General features: G+C 29.8%; 2 protein-coding genes across 5 annotated transcripts; one reads left to right on the top strand and one right to left on the bottom strand.

Annotated features, from left to right (window-relative positions):
* Nucleotides 1-174: 174 nt before the first annotated feature.
* LOC108917072 (tail-anchored protein insertion receptor WRB) lies at nt 175-909 on the bottom strand. Its single transcript, XM_018723504.1, has 2 exons — nt 767-909; nt 175-690 (listed from the first exon to the last, which is right to left on the bottom strand). The coding sequence occupies exons 1-2, from the start codon at nt 833-835 to the stop codon at nt 283-285; spliced, it is 477 nt and encodes a 158-aa protein (XP_018579020.1). The 5' UTR covers nt 836-909; the 3' UTR covers nt 175-282.
* A 908-nt stretch (nt 910-1,817) lies between these two features.
* On the top strand, nt 1,818-18,186 carry LOC108917054 (calcyphosin-like protein). 4 transcript variants are annotated; one of them, XM_018723483.1, is made up of 4 exons: nt 1,818-1,917; nt 13,759-14,095; nt 17,588-17,797; nt 17,878-17,979. In XM_018723483.1, exons 2-4 carry the CDS (start codon nt 13,760-13,762, stop codon nt 17,977-17,979), a joined length of 648 nt encoding a protein of 215 aa, XP_018578999.1. In that variant the 5' UTR covers nt 1,818-1,917; nt 13,759. The 4 variants fall into 4 exon arrangements, with proteins under 4 accessions (XP_018578999.1, XP_018578998.1, XP_018578997.1 ...); XM_018723482.1 differs by lacking the exon at nt 1,818-1,917 and adding an exon at nt 9,386-9,493; XM_018723481.1 differs by lacking the exon at nt 1,818-1,917 and adding an exon at nt 12,505-12,588.
* Nucleotides 18,187-20,054: the final 1,868 nt, after the last annotated feature.

Genomic DNA, 20,054 nt, shown 5'->3' with positions numbered 1-20,054 from the left:
ACAATACAAACGTTTTTATTTTTATATTTTTCCCACAATAAAAAAATATGTAAATTTAAATTTAACAGATAATTGAAAATATTTCTTTGTAAATAAATTTATGAGTTCAGTTTTATTATTTAATTACTATAATTGAAATAAATCATAACATAAATTAAACATTTTTTCTAATCTACTTATCCCCGAGATAAATATATAAACAAAACGAAATTAAATTTAATAGAAATATAGTTCTTTTCTATAGTACTCAACATAATTATAACATAAACACACCCTACAGAACTAAATTTTGATTAGACGAGAAACACTAGAACAACATAAAACCCAAAAATGAAACGATACCTGATTATTTTCATTTGGATAAGAAATCATGTGATTGAAAGGCGTTAGATCTATACTACTACTCAATTCAAATACAGGTGAGTATCTGTAATAAATAGATAAAATAAATAACAGTAACCCCAAAGCAATCTTTAATCCATGGGTTAGTCCAATATGTAATATTATAGAATTTTTTTCTGTTCGCAACTTAGTCAGATCTTGATCGATTGCATTAATTTTTCTTTGAATTTTAGAAAACTTAGCAAAACTGTCTATCATACTAAATTTGCTCTGTTCTGATTTAAGGTTATTTTTTTGAGTGATGAGATTCTTTTCTTTTAACGACGGTTTATTCATCCACTTCAATACCTACAAAATAAATATTTATTTCAGTTAATGCAAAACATATTAAACGTATTTGTGCATGACTGTTGCTTTCTCTTACCTGCTTTCCTATAATTGATGAATGGACATTTAACACACTTAAGACGGTTGACAAAATTAAAGCAGACATTTTATAAACATATTTCAATATTTTATATACAAAATAAAAACAATATTTCTTTAAATTTCGTCATTTATTTAAGGTTATGTTAGATTTAATATAACGTGATATTTCTGAATTTCTAAAATCAAAATAGTAATAGTCGTGCTGTCAGCGTGACAGCGTATGGATGCTGCCATCTATGTCAAGGTAGCTAAAATTTTGTAACTTTAACGACTATCGCTAGATAGCAGCACACATATTACAAAGTCGGCTACTTGATCTAAGTGATTCTGAACGCACCAAAAATCTGTGATAATCGTTTGGTAAATAATACAAACAAATATACAATGTACAAATATACATACTGGTAATAATAAATAAAACAATTTTTTCTATGTTATCTAACGTTTTACTAATAAGAAATTATATTACATTATTTTTTCTAAGCAATTTTAACCTTGTAAAATTTTAATTTGTGCTCTCCTTTTTTTCTAAAAATAAATTAATAATGTCGGTATTTTATTATTTTAAATACCTGTATTTGATATAAAAAATTATAGTTTGAAAATAAACATTTAGAGGATATTTACATATCTGTACTTTAGTTAGAGGTAAAAGTATAACCCACCCAAATAATTTTTAATTTTATGTATGTATGTAGGGACACAATAACACAAAAAATATATTTTGAAAGCTTAATTGACTTTTAAAATGTAGAAATATATTTTTAAATATAGGAATAATTCTGCGAAATATTCGATATTCATTGTTCAGTGGCATCGATTATTGTCTTTGTCTGCCTTGTTAAAACTCAAATTTCAGATACTCCTCAATGATTGATTTTACATTGACTGGTGTTGTAAAAAGTTTATAAGCTATCAGTAGACAATTTAACGGGACTTGCATATCCGTTTTGTTGTCAGTGAAACACATCCCCTAGCAACAATTCAGTACTCACATCAATAAATAATTATTTAACTGTTTTTATAAACTTTACCACTAGTTAGATTCCGATATCTTGGAAATAGTGGTCGCGGTTATTATTTATTCTGTTATTAATAGAGATCAACCCACCGATTATTTCCTTCAGCAGTCCTGCAAAGATAAAGGTAAATTAGTTTAAACAACTTTTATGTCCAATACATCATCACAATTAATATCATTTTTTAATTCACATGTTTTGGTATTACTGCTATTTGTAGTATGAGCACATTTTGAACAAGATTGGCCAATTAAAATACTGCAATAATGAAGGAGACCTACTCCAATTTCATAAAAAAAATAGATGTATTTTGAGTACAAACGGGAAATACAACTTAAAAGTCGGACATTTGCTGACTTCTGCATTTTTTTTTTTCTGTATTTGAATAACAATTCTTACTAATTGTTATGACAGTTATTCAATTTCAATTTTGCAACGAATATCATTAGAAATGATGTGGACAATAGGTTTATTTGCAAGAACTGAAAATGAGGAAGAATTTAACATTCATTACTCATTTATTAGGTATATATTGGGCAAAACAATTTTGAAGTAAATATACAATAAAAAATACAAAATATACATCACAGGGTGTCCCACCAGGAATCGGCAGTATCGAAAGTACTGATGTGATAAATCTGAAATGTTGGCAACCTAGCAAAGGCAGTAGTCAACACCACAGCTAAAATATTTAGAGTTTATGGCACTTCCGGTTATATCGGAAGTCGACATTATAACTTTCTTATTTTAAATGAGAAACCTTATATATTATTGCATTTTCGGAATCTACGTGAAATTTGAGGGACACTTTGTTCCCTATAAGTACCTAGGAGTTATAGATTTGGATATACTAATTTTTAAAGAAAAAATTTGACAGATGCAAGGGTTTGCAGAGGTGTGTAACTCTTTTCTGGCGCGTGACATCAAGGGGATTTTTGGTATCTATAAACGGCATAGGTAACACTAAATTAGGGTAGGTATACCAACAAATTAAAACATATCAAAATCTATAGCTCCTAGGTATAGGGAATGCAATAATATATAGGATGTCCCATTTAAAATAAGAAAGTTAATGTCGACCGGCATAACTGGTATAACCGGAAGGGCCATAAAGTTCTAAATAGCTGTGTTGGGTCTACTGGTTTTGCTACGTTGCCAAATTTTCAGATTTATCGGATAAGTACCTTTCCGAGATATCGACAGTGGCGATTCCTGATGGGACACTCTGTATATCGCACACTTCGATATGTCTTGATGTTTAAAAAATCTTTCGTTTTCGATACTCAGACGATACTATGACGTTATGTTTTAAAATTATTTTTGATGCTTTTAATTTGTTTTGTAATGACAATGAATTTTATTATTTTTTTTTAATAGAAAACGCAGCACCTATATTATTTTGGTTATATCCTTTACTATTACAGGAAGGCTCAACAAATCTTATTTTACTGTGTTAATAAGAAAATATTTGATATACATATAGAGCATTCCAATTTAAAAAATTAAGTTTTTAGTTTTATCCGAAAAATGGTAAAGATGCAATAGTTTTCATAATATCTTTTTACTTCTTAATATCAAATATTTGTCATCAATCAGACAATCCTTATGACAGTTACAACGGATGCGCTTAAAGCAACACCTTGTATATTTAATGCAGGTTGATTTTTATGAATTCTCTTTCCAAAATGTTATCTAAATTTGGTTTATATTTGTCATTAATCAAAGAATTTCATTTACTTGAAGAAAGACATTAATTATAACATTTTTAAGGAATTTATTATTCCTTAAAAATCTAATGGATAAAACAAAAATTGATATACGAGTATGTATTATTTGGAAAAACAACCAAACGTTTGTAAAGGTATCAGATTGTAATAATTATCACTATACAGGGTGATTCACAAATGGTGACCAAAAATGAAACTTCGTATTATTTGGTGAATTTTAAGGGGTCTTTCCTATAAAATTTTTATCTAGGACACTTCGTTAAAAAGATACAGGGTGTTAAATATTTTAATTTTTTTTAAATAATTTAAAAACTAGTAACTGAGTAATTTGAAATTGGACACATGTATTTATGTAAAATGTCCAAAATCTGAGGCCTTTCCTAAAATTTACATGTTCCAGTGGCGGAGATACAGGGTATCGGTGGCATATTTTTCTAAATAAAATAGTACGCGTCTTTCAATTTTCTACAAATTACTACTCTCTTATGTTTTTCGAAAAAAGCCTGATTTTCGAGTAAAACTTAAAATCGTTTTGATATCTCAAAAGCCGCGAAAGATAGTGCAAATTTTTTTACGTCATATCAATGAGTCTCTTGGCTTTATTAATCGAATTTGGCTGCCATTTATATAGAACAATTTAATTACAATTTCCGTTAATAAATCATGGGGTTCATTAACACCGTTCCACCCCCCTTTTCTTCTCCCAAAGGTTGTTACGTGTACCTTCCAAATTAAATGAAATTAAAACACTTACTTTTCGCATTATTAATTACTTTTTTGTCTGATGCGTGTTGGTTCGATATAATTTCTTTGTATTCCCATGTGATGTGGTTCACACACCCCTGTACAACAAACGAAAATCCATACCTATGTATGGCCGGAATTTTCACACTCCAGTGCTAAAAGCTTCCCGATAGTATTCGTCGAGTTTTACCAGGAAATAGCCCATCAAAGGACCATGCGGAGAAGGTGCGTGGAGTTTGTTTTGTTATATTGTGTGTGTTTGCGTGGGAGTGTACTGATTATTAATTTATTAAAAGGGGTTCCGAGGCTTTACCCTATTTGCCCCTTCCTTCATATAATAAACAAAGTACGCTTCTGTTGAAGTAAATTTCTGTTGGGTTAAATGGAATTTTGTTTTGAAGTGGCTATATATTGTTTTTCTGCTTTGATTTATTCTATTATGTAGATTTAACATTCAAATCTGTTGGGAAAGATACGTTTGCAAGGTTTTATTTTAAATGAATTCAAATAATTCAATAGAGACAAATCGGGTAAAAGTGTTGGCTACCTTCGTACATCCAGTGCTCAAGTATATATTAAGTGATACAAAATCTTATACATACATCAGAAACTGTTTTCTGAAGTTGCTTATTTGTGACACAGTTTCAATTTTTTTCTACTTATTTTTTGTCACATGTAAAATAAAATAAATAAATAAATAAAAAATTATGGACAAATTTCGTGTCAAAAAGATCAATAAAAGGTTATTTTAAAATACTGTTTACCTAATTAAAAATCTCTTTCGGGAAAAAGCAGACAACTCAAAAATACGCATCTACAGTGTGTCCCGTCTTTCAGGTTAACACCTCTGGAAATGTGAGAAGGCTGTGGACTTTCCGCAAGCCAATTTTTTTTCACAAATAGTACCCTGAAAGGAGGTTATATTCTACTAATCATTTTATTGATGTCGCAAAAGCCTGGCCTACTACGATTTTTTTAAAGGGTCGTTTTTCCAGAAAGTAGTATTAGGCATTTTTTTTATTAAAAAGATAATATTACCAGGCTATTCAACACCCATTAAAATACCCATATCCCAAATTTGAAAGACAAATGTCTATTAAGTGTTTTTTTATGTGATGTCAAACTTTGAAAAATCAGGCTGCTAAAAATTATAATAAGCAGGTCAAAGATTGCCGTGAAAGTTAACACAAATACCAATCGGACAAAGAAAGAATACTTGCACTATATATTTAATACTTTTAATTACATATATTAATTAATTATTATTAATTATAAAAATAATAACTTACAAAAAATGTAACGAATTAAAAATACTAAGTTCTTAAACAAAAAAATTGCAAAACGTTAATCTAAATTAAGTTTTAGTTTTCTTTACCAAACCTCCTTCCAGTCGAACACATTTTTCCAGTCCTCTCCTTTTTAAAAATAATTTACATAGCCGTCGTGGAGTAATCTCTGCACAAGCTTGTCTTATGCAATTTATTAGGTCATCCAAATTCCTTGGTCTGTTTTTATAAATTTTTAGATTGTTTTGCAATTTTTTATTCAACGACTTAATATTTAAAATTCATTACCTACATTTTTTGTACGTTAGTTATTTTTATTATGGCTGCAATTTAAAGTGTTAAATTTATAGTGTCCTTATTTTTTCTTTGTCCGATTGGTACTTGTTTTCACTTTCATGGCAATCTTTGACCTGCTTATTATAATTTTTAGCTTTTAGCACATAAAAAAACACTCAATAGACATTTGGCGTTCAAATTTGGTATATGGGTATTTTGATGCGTGTTGAATAGCCTGGTAATATTTTCTTTTTGATAAAATAATGCCTAATACCACTTTCTCGAAAAACGGCCCTTTTAAAAAATCGTAGTAGGCCAGGCTTTTGTGACGTCAAAAATGATTAGTAGAATATAACCTCCCTTCAGCATACTATTTGTAAAAAAAATTGGCTTGTGGAAAATCCACAGCCTTCTCACATTTCCAGAGGTGTTAACCTGAAAAACGGGACACGCTGTATATAATCATGCATCAGTAGATACCTACAGGACTAATAAGAATCATAAATTTTATGTATAAAAACCATATATTTTCAATTGAATAATGAATTTTATCAACAGCTTAACCAAGGCTTAACCGAGACTCAAAGTACCGGATCTTATATTAGTGTGATAAAAAATACTCATTCTCATTACTTATTATTTTTTATTTGTTTTCCATGCATGGGCGTAGCTACAATTTTTGCTTGGGGTAGGCCCAGAGCTGCAAGTTCTGTGGAGGCCTCTAAAAAAAAACTCTCTCTCGCAATTAGCAACATTTTGATTATAAAAATAAAGGCCACGCAAATCTTTTTTTCAGGGGTGAGCACCGGGCTCTCTGGGGTGCGCCGTGCACACCCCTGCCCCCTAGCTGCGCCTATGTCCTCTTCTCTTCTCAGTGTGAGATTTTTGATTAGGCAAAACTATTTATAAACATAGCTCTTGACGGAAGGATCTTCTCCATTAATTTTTCATAATTTCGCAAATGCCCAATACTCGAATGACTAGAGAAAAAACTTTAAAAACTTTAAAATTGATTAAAAGCGATTTGATTTGGTATTCAGAAATCTGTTATCGCCTTCAACTAACCCTTAGCAAAACAGAACACATTCGCATATCGCAACTTTGTTTTTCCGCTTAGTTTAACGATTGTAATATATGTAGGTACTTCCGGATTTATGAACGAAATTTATTTTTAATCTCTACAGCTTTCACAAGGTTGTGGTTTATGAAATATTCATTGATAAAGGCATAATGCAGTGGTGTTTTTAGAGTGCCGTTCTCATGAAAGTGTTTCTACCATGGGAAAAGATAAACATTTAATACCTGAATTGTTTATGGCTTAATCAATAACGGCATTTACGTTATGATACATGGCTAAGTAGAGCGGATAACAAAGAGAAAAATTTAATTTTCTATACTTTCTTTGAAAATCAGGGCACAATATAAGGTTTGTTTTTAATTCATTAAATTATTTTTTGTAAATATATGGTATACATTTTCTAAGTACCTACGTGTAGCTATTTATTTTGTACATATGTAAGTAACTACCGTCACCTACTTTGTAGAACAAATTATCAGGACTGCTTAATAAAAGGAATCAATGTCCATTATATACCAACATATTTGACTTTCGCTCACTCCTCGTATAATTCAAGATGTTCTACAAGCTCTATGACCAACTTTGACAAATGATAGCTAACCTAGCTTTCAAACATCTTTTCTTATGTGAACATATGTCTGATTTATTTTTGTTTATAAGTTATAAGCATTTAAAAAAATATAATTTCATATTTCAATTAAAGTAGCCTCGTAATTAAAAATTATATAACAGTAATTATTATTTGTGTCATTTTGTTTATTAATTTGACACTTAGCACATTGCTAATTAAAAAATGCAATTAATTACAACTGAAGAGTATGCAGAAATTGTCTTTGTATGTAGGTATTCCAATGTGAATGCCAGACAAGCGGGTCGAGAATATCGGCGAAGATACCCAAATAGACAACAACCTGACCACACAGTCTTCTTTAGTGCCATTTCGTATTCTTCGAGAAGAAAATAACCCCGCTCCAAAAAATGCCATTCGTCCTATTGAAGTGAATGTTCAAAATGAAGAAGATGTAATAGATGTCATTGACAACTCTTCAATTAGTGTTTGGCGTATAGCAAGTAATCTTAATTTATCACCAAATTTTGTATGGTGTGTATTGAACAGAGAAATGGTACATCCGTTTCATCGCCAAAATGTACAAGTGTTACATGTTGGATATGCCCCTCAGCGATTAGAATTTTGTCGCTGGTTAGTTACTTCACCATCATGCACAAAATGATAGATTCCTTTCGCTTGTCATGTGGTCTGATAAAGCATGTTTTATTAGGGACAGGATAAATAATAAATCATAATAAACATATCTCGACGTTACAAAATCCGCATGCAATTAGATCAAGACGATTTCAGCAACGGAAAACAACCTTTGATGGTATCAGCACAATGGTGCACCATCACATAGAGGAAGGCAAGTAACTTCTTGGGTAAATGATCATTTCCCGAATAAATGGTCAATAAGATCCAATAACATGGCCACAGCGTCTTCAAGATCTAAATCCTTTGGATTTTTATTTATTTATGGTGGCATATGAAGCAGCTTGTCTATCATGTTGAAGTTACTACTCGTCAGCAGTTACTTGAAAGAGTTCAGAATGCAGCTAACCAGATAAGAAATGATCCAAATCTCATACGTCAAGTGACGGAATATTAAGTTCGCCGATGTGAGCCGAGGATGGGCATTTTGAACAATTTTTATAGTCTCAAGATTTGTTAATTTGGATATTATTAAAGGTTAACTAATGTTTAAACTTTAAACACAAATAATATAGGCTATATTTTAATAGAAAAATGGAGTTATATTTTTTAAAATGATTGTAACTTTTACACAAAAACGAATGGGACCTATATTCATATAAGAAAAAAAGTTTGAAATTAACTCCCATCCGTCAAAGTTTGTCATAAAACTTGTAGAACAACTTATTTAAATAATTTTTATATACACAATAACATTAACCTATTAATATAAAATATTAAACGAACATTAATCAAATACATAAATTTATTATTGCACCAAACCAAAAACCGACTAATTTGAATTCTTGAAAATTAAAGGGGGTTTTTTAAAGGACTTTTTATTGTCCACAGCTGTACCAAGAGTGTTGGATCCACTCCGATAGGGGTTTTTTAATATTCCGCGATTCTATTTACCACTACGAAAAATATATAAAATACTTTTGGACTATATGTGTATTATTATATCACAAATATTATTTATAGATACTAATTTCATTTGTTCGTGCGTCATTATTTCCAATACTCCCCACATTAATCGACCAATTTCACCGTCTCCCTCAACAATTGCTAAAATTATTTAATCAGCCCATCCTTTAAAAATTACAATTGATTTAACAACAATCTCATCTTAATTTTCGTCCTAGTTGTTTAGCAGACCTTACTGCTGACGAATCTCAGGAACCTTGTGGTATGGGAAAGTTCCCCGTCTTGTGATTCATTTAAACAAGTTTACCAAATGTGTAATAAAACAAACGTTAATCGCGTTCCAGTTTCGCAGAATATTTGCCGGTGTTAACAGTAGATAGTATTTTAGTAGATACAAAAACATACGAAAAGTGTTTTTAGTGGTAAGTGACGCTAATACAAGTAATGAGAAAAATAAATAGTACATTTACTTAATTATTAGAAAGGCTATGTTAGTAGAAAAGAATCTAACAAGAAATGCATTGAAATTATTATGTAGGTACATACAAATGTAATTTTCGTCATGCATGTTCTACATCTCAAAAATTTTTTAATGACTTGAAGATTCATATTGTTTATTATACAATGTATTATATTATGTTTTATCATATTCCTTTATATGTAAAGTAAAATACCAGAGTAGGTATTCCTAAATAACGCTTATTTAAAATAACATATTTCTAAATGCGAACAGTGAGGGAAAAAAACATTGGAATTTTCCTATTTCTAATTTTAAGACATTGTAGCACCTAAAAAATATGTATACCTATTTTATCCAAAAAATGGGAAAATTCACTTCTGATAAAGAGTGTGCGTTATTGTTTATGGTTTTATTTATTTTACTTTCTAACGATTTTCTCTGATTACATTGTACTTATTATCTCTCCTAATTGCCTTCTTAAAAATTGATAAAGTTATTTAAATTAAGTAAAGTGATATCTTTTCCTTGGGTAGCGTCCTCAAAGCAGACCTATAAATTGCTTTATTCATTTATTTTAATGGAATTAAATGCCAAAGAAGTCTGATGTCCACCATCCATAAAATATTCAGTTCAATCGATATCTAACATCTGATTAATGAAACTCAATATTTCGTTAGGTAGGTACTACCCAACTAGTGCCATTATAAATGAAAGAACTTTTGAATAATTCTGAATATTAAGCTTTAGAAAAATCGAAATAATTTTAATATACAGTGCGTTTCATTTCAAATGAATACAGAAAAATGAGAGTAATATTCCATAAGAAAGATAGACAAAAAACTGATATTTAAAGGTTAAGGTGTCTTAGCATATTTTTTATTCTTTTATAATAGCTGTTTTACATTGACAATTTATTGATGAATAAGTTCTTCATGAATTAATTCACGAATTTATTGGTAGTGTGGCTTTACACTGCTACAGACTTTTTGACGCATGAATCAGTTCTACCAACGAATCAAAGAAGCAAATAAATTTCAAAAATGTCACCTTTCCACTTGTAGTGATACAACAGCGGTATCGTTTTGACACATATTAAATAAATATTAGTTTTTGTAAGTAACAAATCAGTAAAAACAATGCAAAACTAGTACGACGCCACACAATTATTTAGATATTCCAATGACATAACCTCATTACTGATCTGAGGGTGGAAATCTGTTGGGTTGGTACTTCCGAACTTCACGAAGAAATTGACGAAATTAGAACACGCTTGAACAGATTTGGTGCATGACACTTGTCCAATTTCTTGATGAAGCGACTTCATGATCAATAAATTGTCGATGTAAAACAGCTATAATCAATATAAATTCAAAATATTTTTTCTACAAAATCTTCAAAATCATATGAAGTCAAACAATGTTCAACTATATCAGAAAAGGCATACAAAAAATATCGAACCCCACAGACGTAAGTGTTGATATTCATGGGCGTAGCTAGGGTTTTTTCTTGGGGTGGGCCGAGGGCTATTGCAAGATCTAATTGTAAGCAAGCCTCAAAATTAAAAAAAAACAAAAAAAACGTAATCAACGACTTATAGATAATATAATATTTCAAAACCAGTGACTTACTAGTATGAGAAAGATGATCTTTTTCTTCTGGGATGGTCACCGCACTTTCTGGGGTGGCCCGTGCACACCCCTACCCTCTCTAGCTACGTATATCGCGGAAAACAACATGCCCAACTAGCATTTAATTACACCAACAATAGCTAGTAACAAATAGTTATCCAAAATAAAAACTAACAATGAAGAACAAAATTACATATAAATATCCAACTTTTAGACATTTTGAACATAACATAACTGACATTTTTTGAGAGTTAATAATAATGTTTTTAAAAAATTCCTTGGCTTGCCTATTTAAGTTAAATGAAGATATGATATTTATCATTCTTGTAACACAAAACAAAAATTATTTATTACAGCAAAGAGACTAATTGTGCGTGTGGCGCTTATTTATTTATTTTTTTTCATTATACTACTGTTTTTTTTATTTTACTGTAGTAATATATCATAATAATATATGTGGGCCAAATATTGTATTATATAAAAATGTTATAAAGTGTGGAATGAAAGTGTTTTCTACGTATATTAAATTAGACCCTCTAAACAACTAACAAACAAAATAACTGTATAAAAGGATGAGTAATGAGTTTCTTTGATATTTTTAGTTATAGAAATTATTAGGTAGGTACACTGGTCAATTACCATTTTCAACAAAAAAATGTATAGGCTTCTAAATAGTGGAATACCTATAATTCCAAATTTAGCTGATCGATTTTAATGAATCGAATAATAACTTACCCAATTCACAGAAACAATGACTGTCTCGCCAGTAGGTAAATAAATAATAAAGATCAATACTTTTTTATTTACTTAGAATAAAATGTCAATTCAATTTAGGTGCGAGTCTATAGTTAGTTTGTAATTTTGAATATTTAAAATAAAATTCAATCAAAATCAAAAATGGGAATTTATTAATTTAATTTTTTGATAGAGCTATCAGTTGTCTTTAATAGTTTTAAAATTTAAAACGATATATTATTATAAAAACTGAAACACCATTTATAGAGTTATTATTAATTAAAATTTGAAGGTTTACTGACATAAAGTGTTACGTTTTCAATTATTTTCATATTGGCAAAGTTGGAAAGAAAAATATGTTATTAAAAAATTTTTAGATTTCCCACTACAAGTTTTTCCACATTCTGTATACATAAACGCCTGCATATTTCATTAGAAATTGAAATTAAAAATTATTGACACAGATTAGCAAATATTCTAGTAATCTCTATATTTATCTCGTTGTGAATCATAAAAAAAAGAAAAACAAGGGAAGAAACAATATTTACCATGTTCACACATTGCACCTATAATTCGTATATCAAACTAATACAAAGATAAACGATAACAATTTTATTGATTTTTTTTATTTTGTAACATTCGTAACAGCGTATCGTTTAGGTTCAGTAATAATAACTCAACAGATATATTTTAGGTGCGTATTTTTTATTGTTTTTAACAATTAGGTAGTTATCAAAATACTTTTTGGGCATACTTTACAATATCCACTGTAAAAGGGGAGAGTGCTATAATTTTATATTAAAAAATCATTGCAAGAATGTAACTTAAATGGGACGAAATATCGTCCTTACTTTGTCATATACCTAGAACATTTTTTGCATTTTAATTTATCCTCAAAATCCGGTGTTTTACCGGTACCTATTTCAGAATACCTCCGGTATTTGGCCTATATTTAGGAAAGGAGACATAAATGAAATGGAAAATGATGGTCCTGTTATTTCAATTTCTCGTAGTCAAATTACAAAATAGATTTGTTTACAGTCGTTCTACGGTTACCAATCTTTGCTGTATCATACAGTATATTTCAAAGTTTATGGATGCTAGTCTACAGGTTGATGTCGCCTATAGTGAGACATTTGATAAGCTAGATCATGGCATGCTTTTATTAACAAGCTAAATCAATTTGATATACATATTAACAACTTTACTTATCTTTTTTAACTCTTATCTGTATGGAAAAAAACAGTATGTATGTTGAATTGCGTGGATTTTACATCTTGAACACCTGATGTTCCTCAGGGTTCGATACTGGGCGCTCTTATGTTTATAATTTTTATTAATGATATTATCGTTGACCTTGATTGGGCATTGTTTGCTATTTGCAGATGATATAAAACTTTATTGGCGAATAGCTGTATGATGATTATATCAGAATTGAGAACAACTTGAATAAAATCCAAGAATGGTGCCCCAACAATAAACTAAATGTTGATAAGTGTCATATTGTTTCCTATCATCGAAGGAGTGATGACCTTACATTTGATTATAAACTAAATGAATCGACTTCTACTCTTCCCGAATACTTTCGTGATCTCGTGTGACCTTTGATCATAAATTAACATTTGCTGAGCATGTTAAAAAGGTAGTTTCGTCGGTTTCCAAGAATTAAGGTTTTGTCATACGAAAATCGCGCGGCTTCGCTGAGCAGCATGTTTTATTTACTTTTTTTAAATCATTTATAAAGTCTAAAGTCGAATATGTTAGTTCAATTTAGGATACAGGATAAAAAGCTGCAATCAATTATTCTTTCTGATATTTTCTTTGTTTTTTCGCTGGTAATGATTTTAAGAGTTATTTTTTGCAGTATGTTTAGACCCCAAAGCGCGACGTCTCGCCAGGAATCTGAGATGGCGGCCAAGAGCCTCCGGGAGCTCCAAGCCGCTGGAAACTCTGCCGACCCGGTGCAGCGTCTCCGACTCCTCTGCCTTTCTCGCGGAGCCACGGGCATCCTTGGTCTCGGGAGGCTATTCAGGAGAATGGACGAAGACGGCAACAAGAAATTGAATCTGGAGGAATTTATATTAGGTTTGAGAGAAATCGGCTTGGAAATCACGGACGACGAGGCGAAGGATATGTTCCAAAAATTTGATACCGATGGGAGCGGTAGCGTTAACATGGACGAATTTTTGGTACACATTAGGGTGAGTTGAATAAATCTTAACATCATTTTAAGAAGATATATCGGGTTTACTCAAATACACAGATGTACTTGAAATGTATGTAGCGTATTACCCAGTGCTCCCTCTGTGCGTCATATTTTTTTGAAATTTTTTTTGAATCTAGATTTTGAGATATTATTGAAAGTTGTTCATTTTAAGGTTTATATGGCGAAGATGGACGGTGCGGCTCTTTTTTGCCCATAACTGAGAAAAAAATGTAGAAATTGTGAAAAAAAACTTTTCCATACACAGTATTATCTTATTTTTGATGTAAAACTAATGTAAGTTTTGAACATAGTACAGCTGTATTAATTAGAAACAGAAACCAATAATTGCATTTTTGTCTGACTTGAGGATTAATGTGGCAACGTCGTAATCAGCTGACGGCAAGGAGGGAATACATTTGAGACTTAATAAAAATGAAATTGATTTTAAACATATACATTTTTTCTAAATCCCATGTACATTGTTATCAACAATAAATTATCCACAACAGATTATTTTTTGTAATGTTTTTAAAAAACTAAATTAATTAAAAAAGGCTAGAAAGCTGTTATATATTTATTGGAATAAAATATACAGTTGATAAATCCTTTTAGTATATTTAATTGTTTATAAAAACATCGTAATCCGTACCCAGCAATATTTAGGGTTACATAAAATTTTCTTTACTTGAATAATATAATTAGTAATACTTGAGATAAAAGCATTTGTACACAATACAAAGGAACATAAATATTTCTCAGCAAACTTTATATCTAAAAAATTTGTTATAGTTGCAAAATTTTTGTAACATTACTAAAATAGAGATGAAAAACACGAACAGTGAGTAATAATGTAATTTCTATCACAGAACCTTCAAAATTGCATCCAACATTTTATTTGACTTGGGCGAGTGTCATTTCATTTCTTTAGAACTAAATTAACATTATTTTCTCGTTGTTTTACCAGTTCACATGTTTTACGGATTTTAAATAAAGGATACAAATCTTCGCGAGGATAATACGATATATTTGCTATATATAATAATTATATTTTACATAGTTTACACACAATACATTTTTGAACGCGTACGCATCTTTACCCGAATTTGACGCGCAATATCTCCGATGTCCGAGGTTTGTAGGTTCGCAGTGTGTGCAACTGCACTCGATTATTAGCGCTGTTGCCATATCTATATAGTCTTTATGCGTTCATTAAATATAATTTAAAACTACTTAAATATGATATTTTTATGTTGTTAATTAGTCAATATGTACGCTATGTACATATGAGGAGATTTATTTGCTATATAATGTTTATCGCAAATAATTTCAATAGAATTTAATTTTTTCAAATTGGCAGCGAACTTTTGTCTCATAAGAAAAGCATAGGACCTAGGATCCCCCCTGCACTCCTCACTTCCCTCGGACCCCGATATACCTCCTTAAAAACATGGTTTATTGTAATTCAGAAGAACATAATTTTAAAATGTCATATTTACTTTAAAAATACTTACGAGTGTTATTTTGTTTGTGAAAATTATCATTGTGAAGACTGTCTCAAATGTAAATTTTATAATTCTGAAAATAGACTAGTTCTGCCCTCAAGCTCCAATGTAACAGGCTCCATTAAGTAAACGGTCAGACCCAAGACCTCTAAATAACGATCTTCAGTCTCGAATAATTTCAAATTTTGCTCCACTTTCCAACATGAGCCATGAAGCCGTCTCCGGCACATCTACGCGATGCCGACCCCGGCAAAAGTAGATACCAATGTTCGAGGGAGGCGTGACTACCCTCCACATGAAGTAGAAAGCGCGGAGCGGAAGCAGTTTTCACTTGAGTGTTGAAAATTCTCAAAGGAACCTTCCACGGAGCTCCTAGCTGCCTTCAATTACGAAAGCCGTAGCAGACGATATCGACGGAGGTCGATACTAGTTGCAAAGCGACTGCCGACGACGTGCCGAAAAACCGTCTCAGTTTCGAATTTTAGGCAATGAAAAGTTTCCTAAATACGTTGAAATTCGGACTGAGGTAGAGCAATGCAAATACGAACCATCATCATATCAAACTACACAAACCCGTATGAGTTGAGTAGAATCCAAAGTTGCGCAAAATCCGGAGAAGCCAAATATCCAAATCAAAAGCGGAGATCCATGTAGAAACTATGCGGGGTAATCATACGAGGTGTTCGAATGTCGACTCTAATACTTTACAACTTATACTAGCCAGTAATTTTATATTTGTATTATACAAAATCATTTGTAAATCAAATACTTACTCATTTATTATTAATAGAATTTCAGTAAATCTAAAATTTTACAATTTAAAACATTGTTAAAATGTTCAAATCTCTTTGCGAGTAGGTATTCTAGTGTAGTACTTATTGCTACAAAAGAAAATATGCAAAATTGTGTTGGAAAAATCCAGTACAACATTTTGTAAAATATGCCTCGATAATTCATATACCTAGTTCTTTCATCGGTTACTTATTATTAGATTCTTCTATCTCCATTTTTGTCCAAATTGTAATTTTAGCACTAAGATATTTTAAAATTATTTTAATCTATTCCTATTAAAAAAAATCAGTGAATATGAAAAATATATTTACTAAATTAAGTATGAATTGAATTTTTTAATGGAGATAAAAATAATTCTAAAATCACTTATGACACGAAGGAGATCATTTGAAAGGAAAATGGAGATAGAACAAATCAATAATCAGCCGAAGATTTGTCAGCAGTAAAAGTTGAACGAAAATTCCCTTGCATAAGTTAATGTCAATAAGTACTAGCATATGCCATATGGCGTAATTTCACTTCTTTTTTAAATATAGCCAGCTAAAACCTTGTTTGAATTCTAAAAGCTGTAGAATAAGTGTTTTCAATTTTATGTAATTTCCAAACTGGTTTCATATTTAGCGATATTGTTAATATTATTGTCTTGTCAGATTTTTATATTAGTAAGTCAAGTCCGGTTCTGTTAAGAGCAGTGGGTCACCGAACTCTACTACCTGATATTTTCCTTGTAATTAGACATTTTTTACTGTTGGGAAATAAATAAATAAATTAATATATTATATACCTACCACCTATTACATATCATATTTGTAATACAAACATAGTATACAGGGATATAAAGTTAATAAATTATAATTACAACAATTAACATTTTATATTTTATACGCAAAATATGTATTACATTTACCCCTATATTTCAGTATTCCTTTAATCAATTATCAACATTTTTTTGTACGTCTTTTTACAGCAATTAGATACGTCAGAGTATTGATTGACCAACATTGTGAAAACACTGAGAACAATACAAACAACTAAAGTATTCATTGTCAATTTAGTCTTAATGATAATAATTAATGAATACCATAGGTTAATGGATACACATTTGTTAGAAAATTGTTATGCCCACTTGTACCACTAGCAATATGTAGTTTTCTATTTTTTTTTGTAGGTAGTTACATTTTTGTATGTTTTAGCCACCACTACCTGAATCAAGAAGGAAAGTGATAGAAGAGGCTTTTCAAAAAATGGATAAATCTGGAGATGGAGAAATAACAATAGACGACTTGAAGAATGTATACAATGTGAAATCACATCCAAGATATATATCTGGAGAAGATTCAGAGGAGGCTATTTTGAAGAAATTTTTGGGAAATTTCGAACAAGATGCAACTAGAGATGGAATAGTAAGTAAATTAGACATAATCATTTCTTACATATTGGTGTCAAGGTACACTTGTTGACTTATTCTTTACTTTGCTCCCAGGTAACTAAAGAAGAGTTTTTCAACTATTATTCAGCCATAAGTGCCTCCATAGATAATGACTGCTACTTCGACTTGATGATGAGACAGGCCTACAAATTGTAAACTATCACTGAAGTTTTGAAGACACAAAATAATCAAGCTTTTAATAAAATAATATCACTAAAAATTGAAGTTATATTGTTATTTATTACATTTTCTATTTTGTTCAAGTGTGATTTGTAAATGTTAACTTTAAATAAGTTTTATCCACATATATTTTTTAGACTAAGGTTTTTTGTTGTGAATTTAAATAAACATTTACAGTGTTTATTTCTTGTTTCCATTCAACCATATTTTTTATTTAAATAAAACAAAAGGTTTGCTGTAACAAATTTATTTTACAAATTAAAAACAATATAAAAAATATTTCATCATCATGATAAAATATAAAATTGCACTTTAAGAAATTGCTAGTGGTTAATTTCATTCGCTTATCACAATTTAGTGTATAACAATACCTAATAAAAATACTACAAAATGGGCGTCAAAGCAAACCAAAGCAAGCCTCACTATCTTGCTAACATTATTTGTCTAGGTATCAAAAGTAATCAGATGGTACCTGGTTGACAAATAGATGGCAAGAACTGTTTAAAATACATATGCTTGCAAATATTAAAAATACCAAAAAAATACTGATTTGATGTGCAATAATACTTTTTCTAATTCCTTTTTTTTTGGAAAAATATTGACAGATTTAATTTACAATTAAAATTTATTGCAGATTAAGTTTGTTCTTAAAGAATAGTCATAGCTTGAAGACTTTAACGAAAAATTGTCTAATGTTTATAAAAATGATTGCATTCAAATTTTCATAAAGTAATGAGAAGTAATTTACATTTTTATATGTATGTATTAGGGTGCCCCAAAAAAAAACGAATATTTTTTTTCGTGTCTCTTGTGAAAATATGTTAGTTCATGTTTTAAGAGCCCCCTTAAAAAATCAGTTAAAAAAAAAATTTTTTAAGAGGTCGCTCAAGATTTTTAAAAATTTCCAAAATCGTCAAAAATTGAATTTTTTTTAAATTTTTTTTCTCGTTATTTTATCATTTTGTAAGTTGAAAAAAATGTCGAGTGAAAATTTCAAATTGATATTTTAATTTCTAAAGGTCACTCATAATTATTCTAACTTTAAAAGTAGTGTACCTACCTAAAATGTTTTCAAACGACCTCTAAAAATAAATATCAACGAACTAATAATTCTTTTTATATGAACAAAAGAATAGAAATAAATCACAAGACACTTAAAAAATTTCACGAGGCAAAATTTACTATTACACTGTACTGTGAGTATCAAATATTTATAATTTTTTTAATTTTTTAAAATTTAAATGTCTTTCTATTCTTTTGTTCATCAAATTCAATAAAAAAAATATTAGTTTCTTGATATTTTTAGGTCGCTCGAAAACATTTTAAGTACACTACTTTTAACGTTAAAATAATTATGAGTGAGTATAAAATAACGAGAAAAAAATTCAATTTTTGACGATTTAGGAGTTTTAAAAACTTGAGCATCCCTTAAAAAAAAATTTTTTTTTGAGCTGATTTTTTGAGGGGCTCTTAAAACATGATAAACCAACATATTTTCACAAGACACGAAAAAAAAATATTAATTTTTTTTTGGGCCACCCTAGTATATAAGAACTGATCAATAAATTAATCAAAAGTTTTCCACTACGTTTTCAAGTTTTAAACAAAGAATCAAGTTTAAAAAATTATAATTATTGCATCAAAATGCTAAATTTTTAAATTCTTTGGGATAAATTATGTATACATATACAAATATAGCATTTGAATAACAATAAGACAAATTAATATAAAAAATTGTCTTACACAACGAAATAAAATTAGCTGCAAATACTAAGCAGATATTACTTCCTTGATTCTGCTTTAAAAACAAACACAAATTGCATAGAATCAAAGGAAGTATCTATCTAAAAACTGCATTCAATACAAATTATATACATTGCCTCACTAAACTTTAATGAGATTATATGTAACAAATTAACGAAAAAGAAGTTTCTATAAAATGTACCCGAAAATGTCAAATTTTTTTTGGATACAGTTCAAAAAATTATTAAAAGCATAATTTATGTCAAGTTCCAAAAATCAATTGGACAGTATGTAACAGTCCATTCATA

The sequence above is a fragment of the Anoplophora glabripennis genome, unplaced genomic scaffold (assembly GCF_000390285.2).
Source record: "Anoplophora glabripennis isolate ALB-LARVAE unplaced genomic scaffold, Agla_2.0 scaffold69, whole genome shotgun sequence".
NCBI classification, from domain to species: Eukaryota; Metazoa; Arthropoda; class Insecta; order Coleoptera; family Cerambycidae; genus Anoplophora; species Anoplophora glabripennis.
This window is presented reverse-complemented; position numbering and strand designations above follow the sequence as displayed.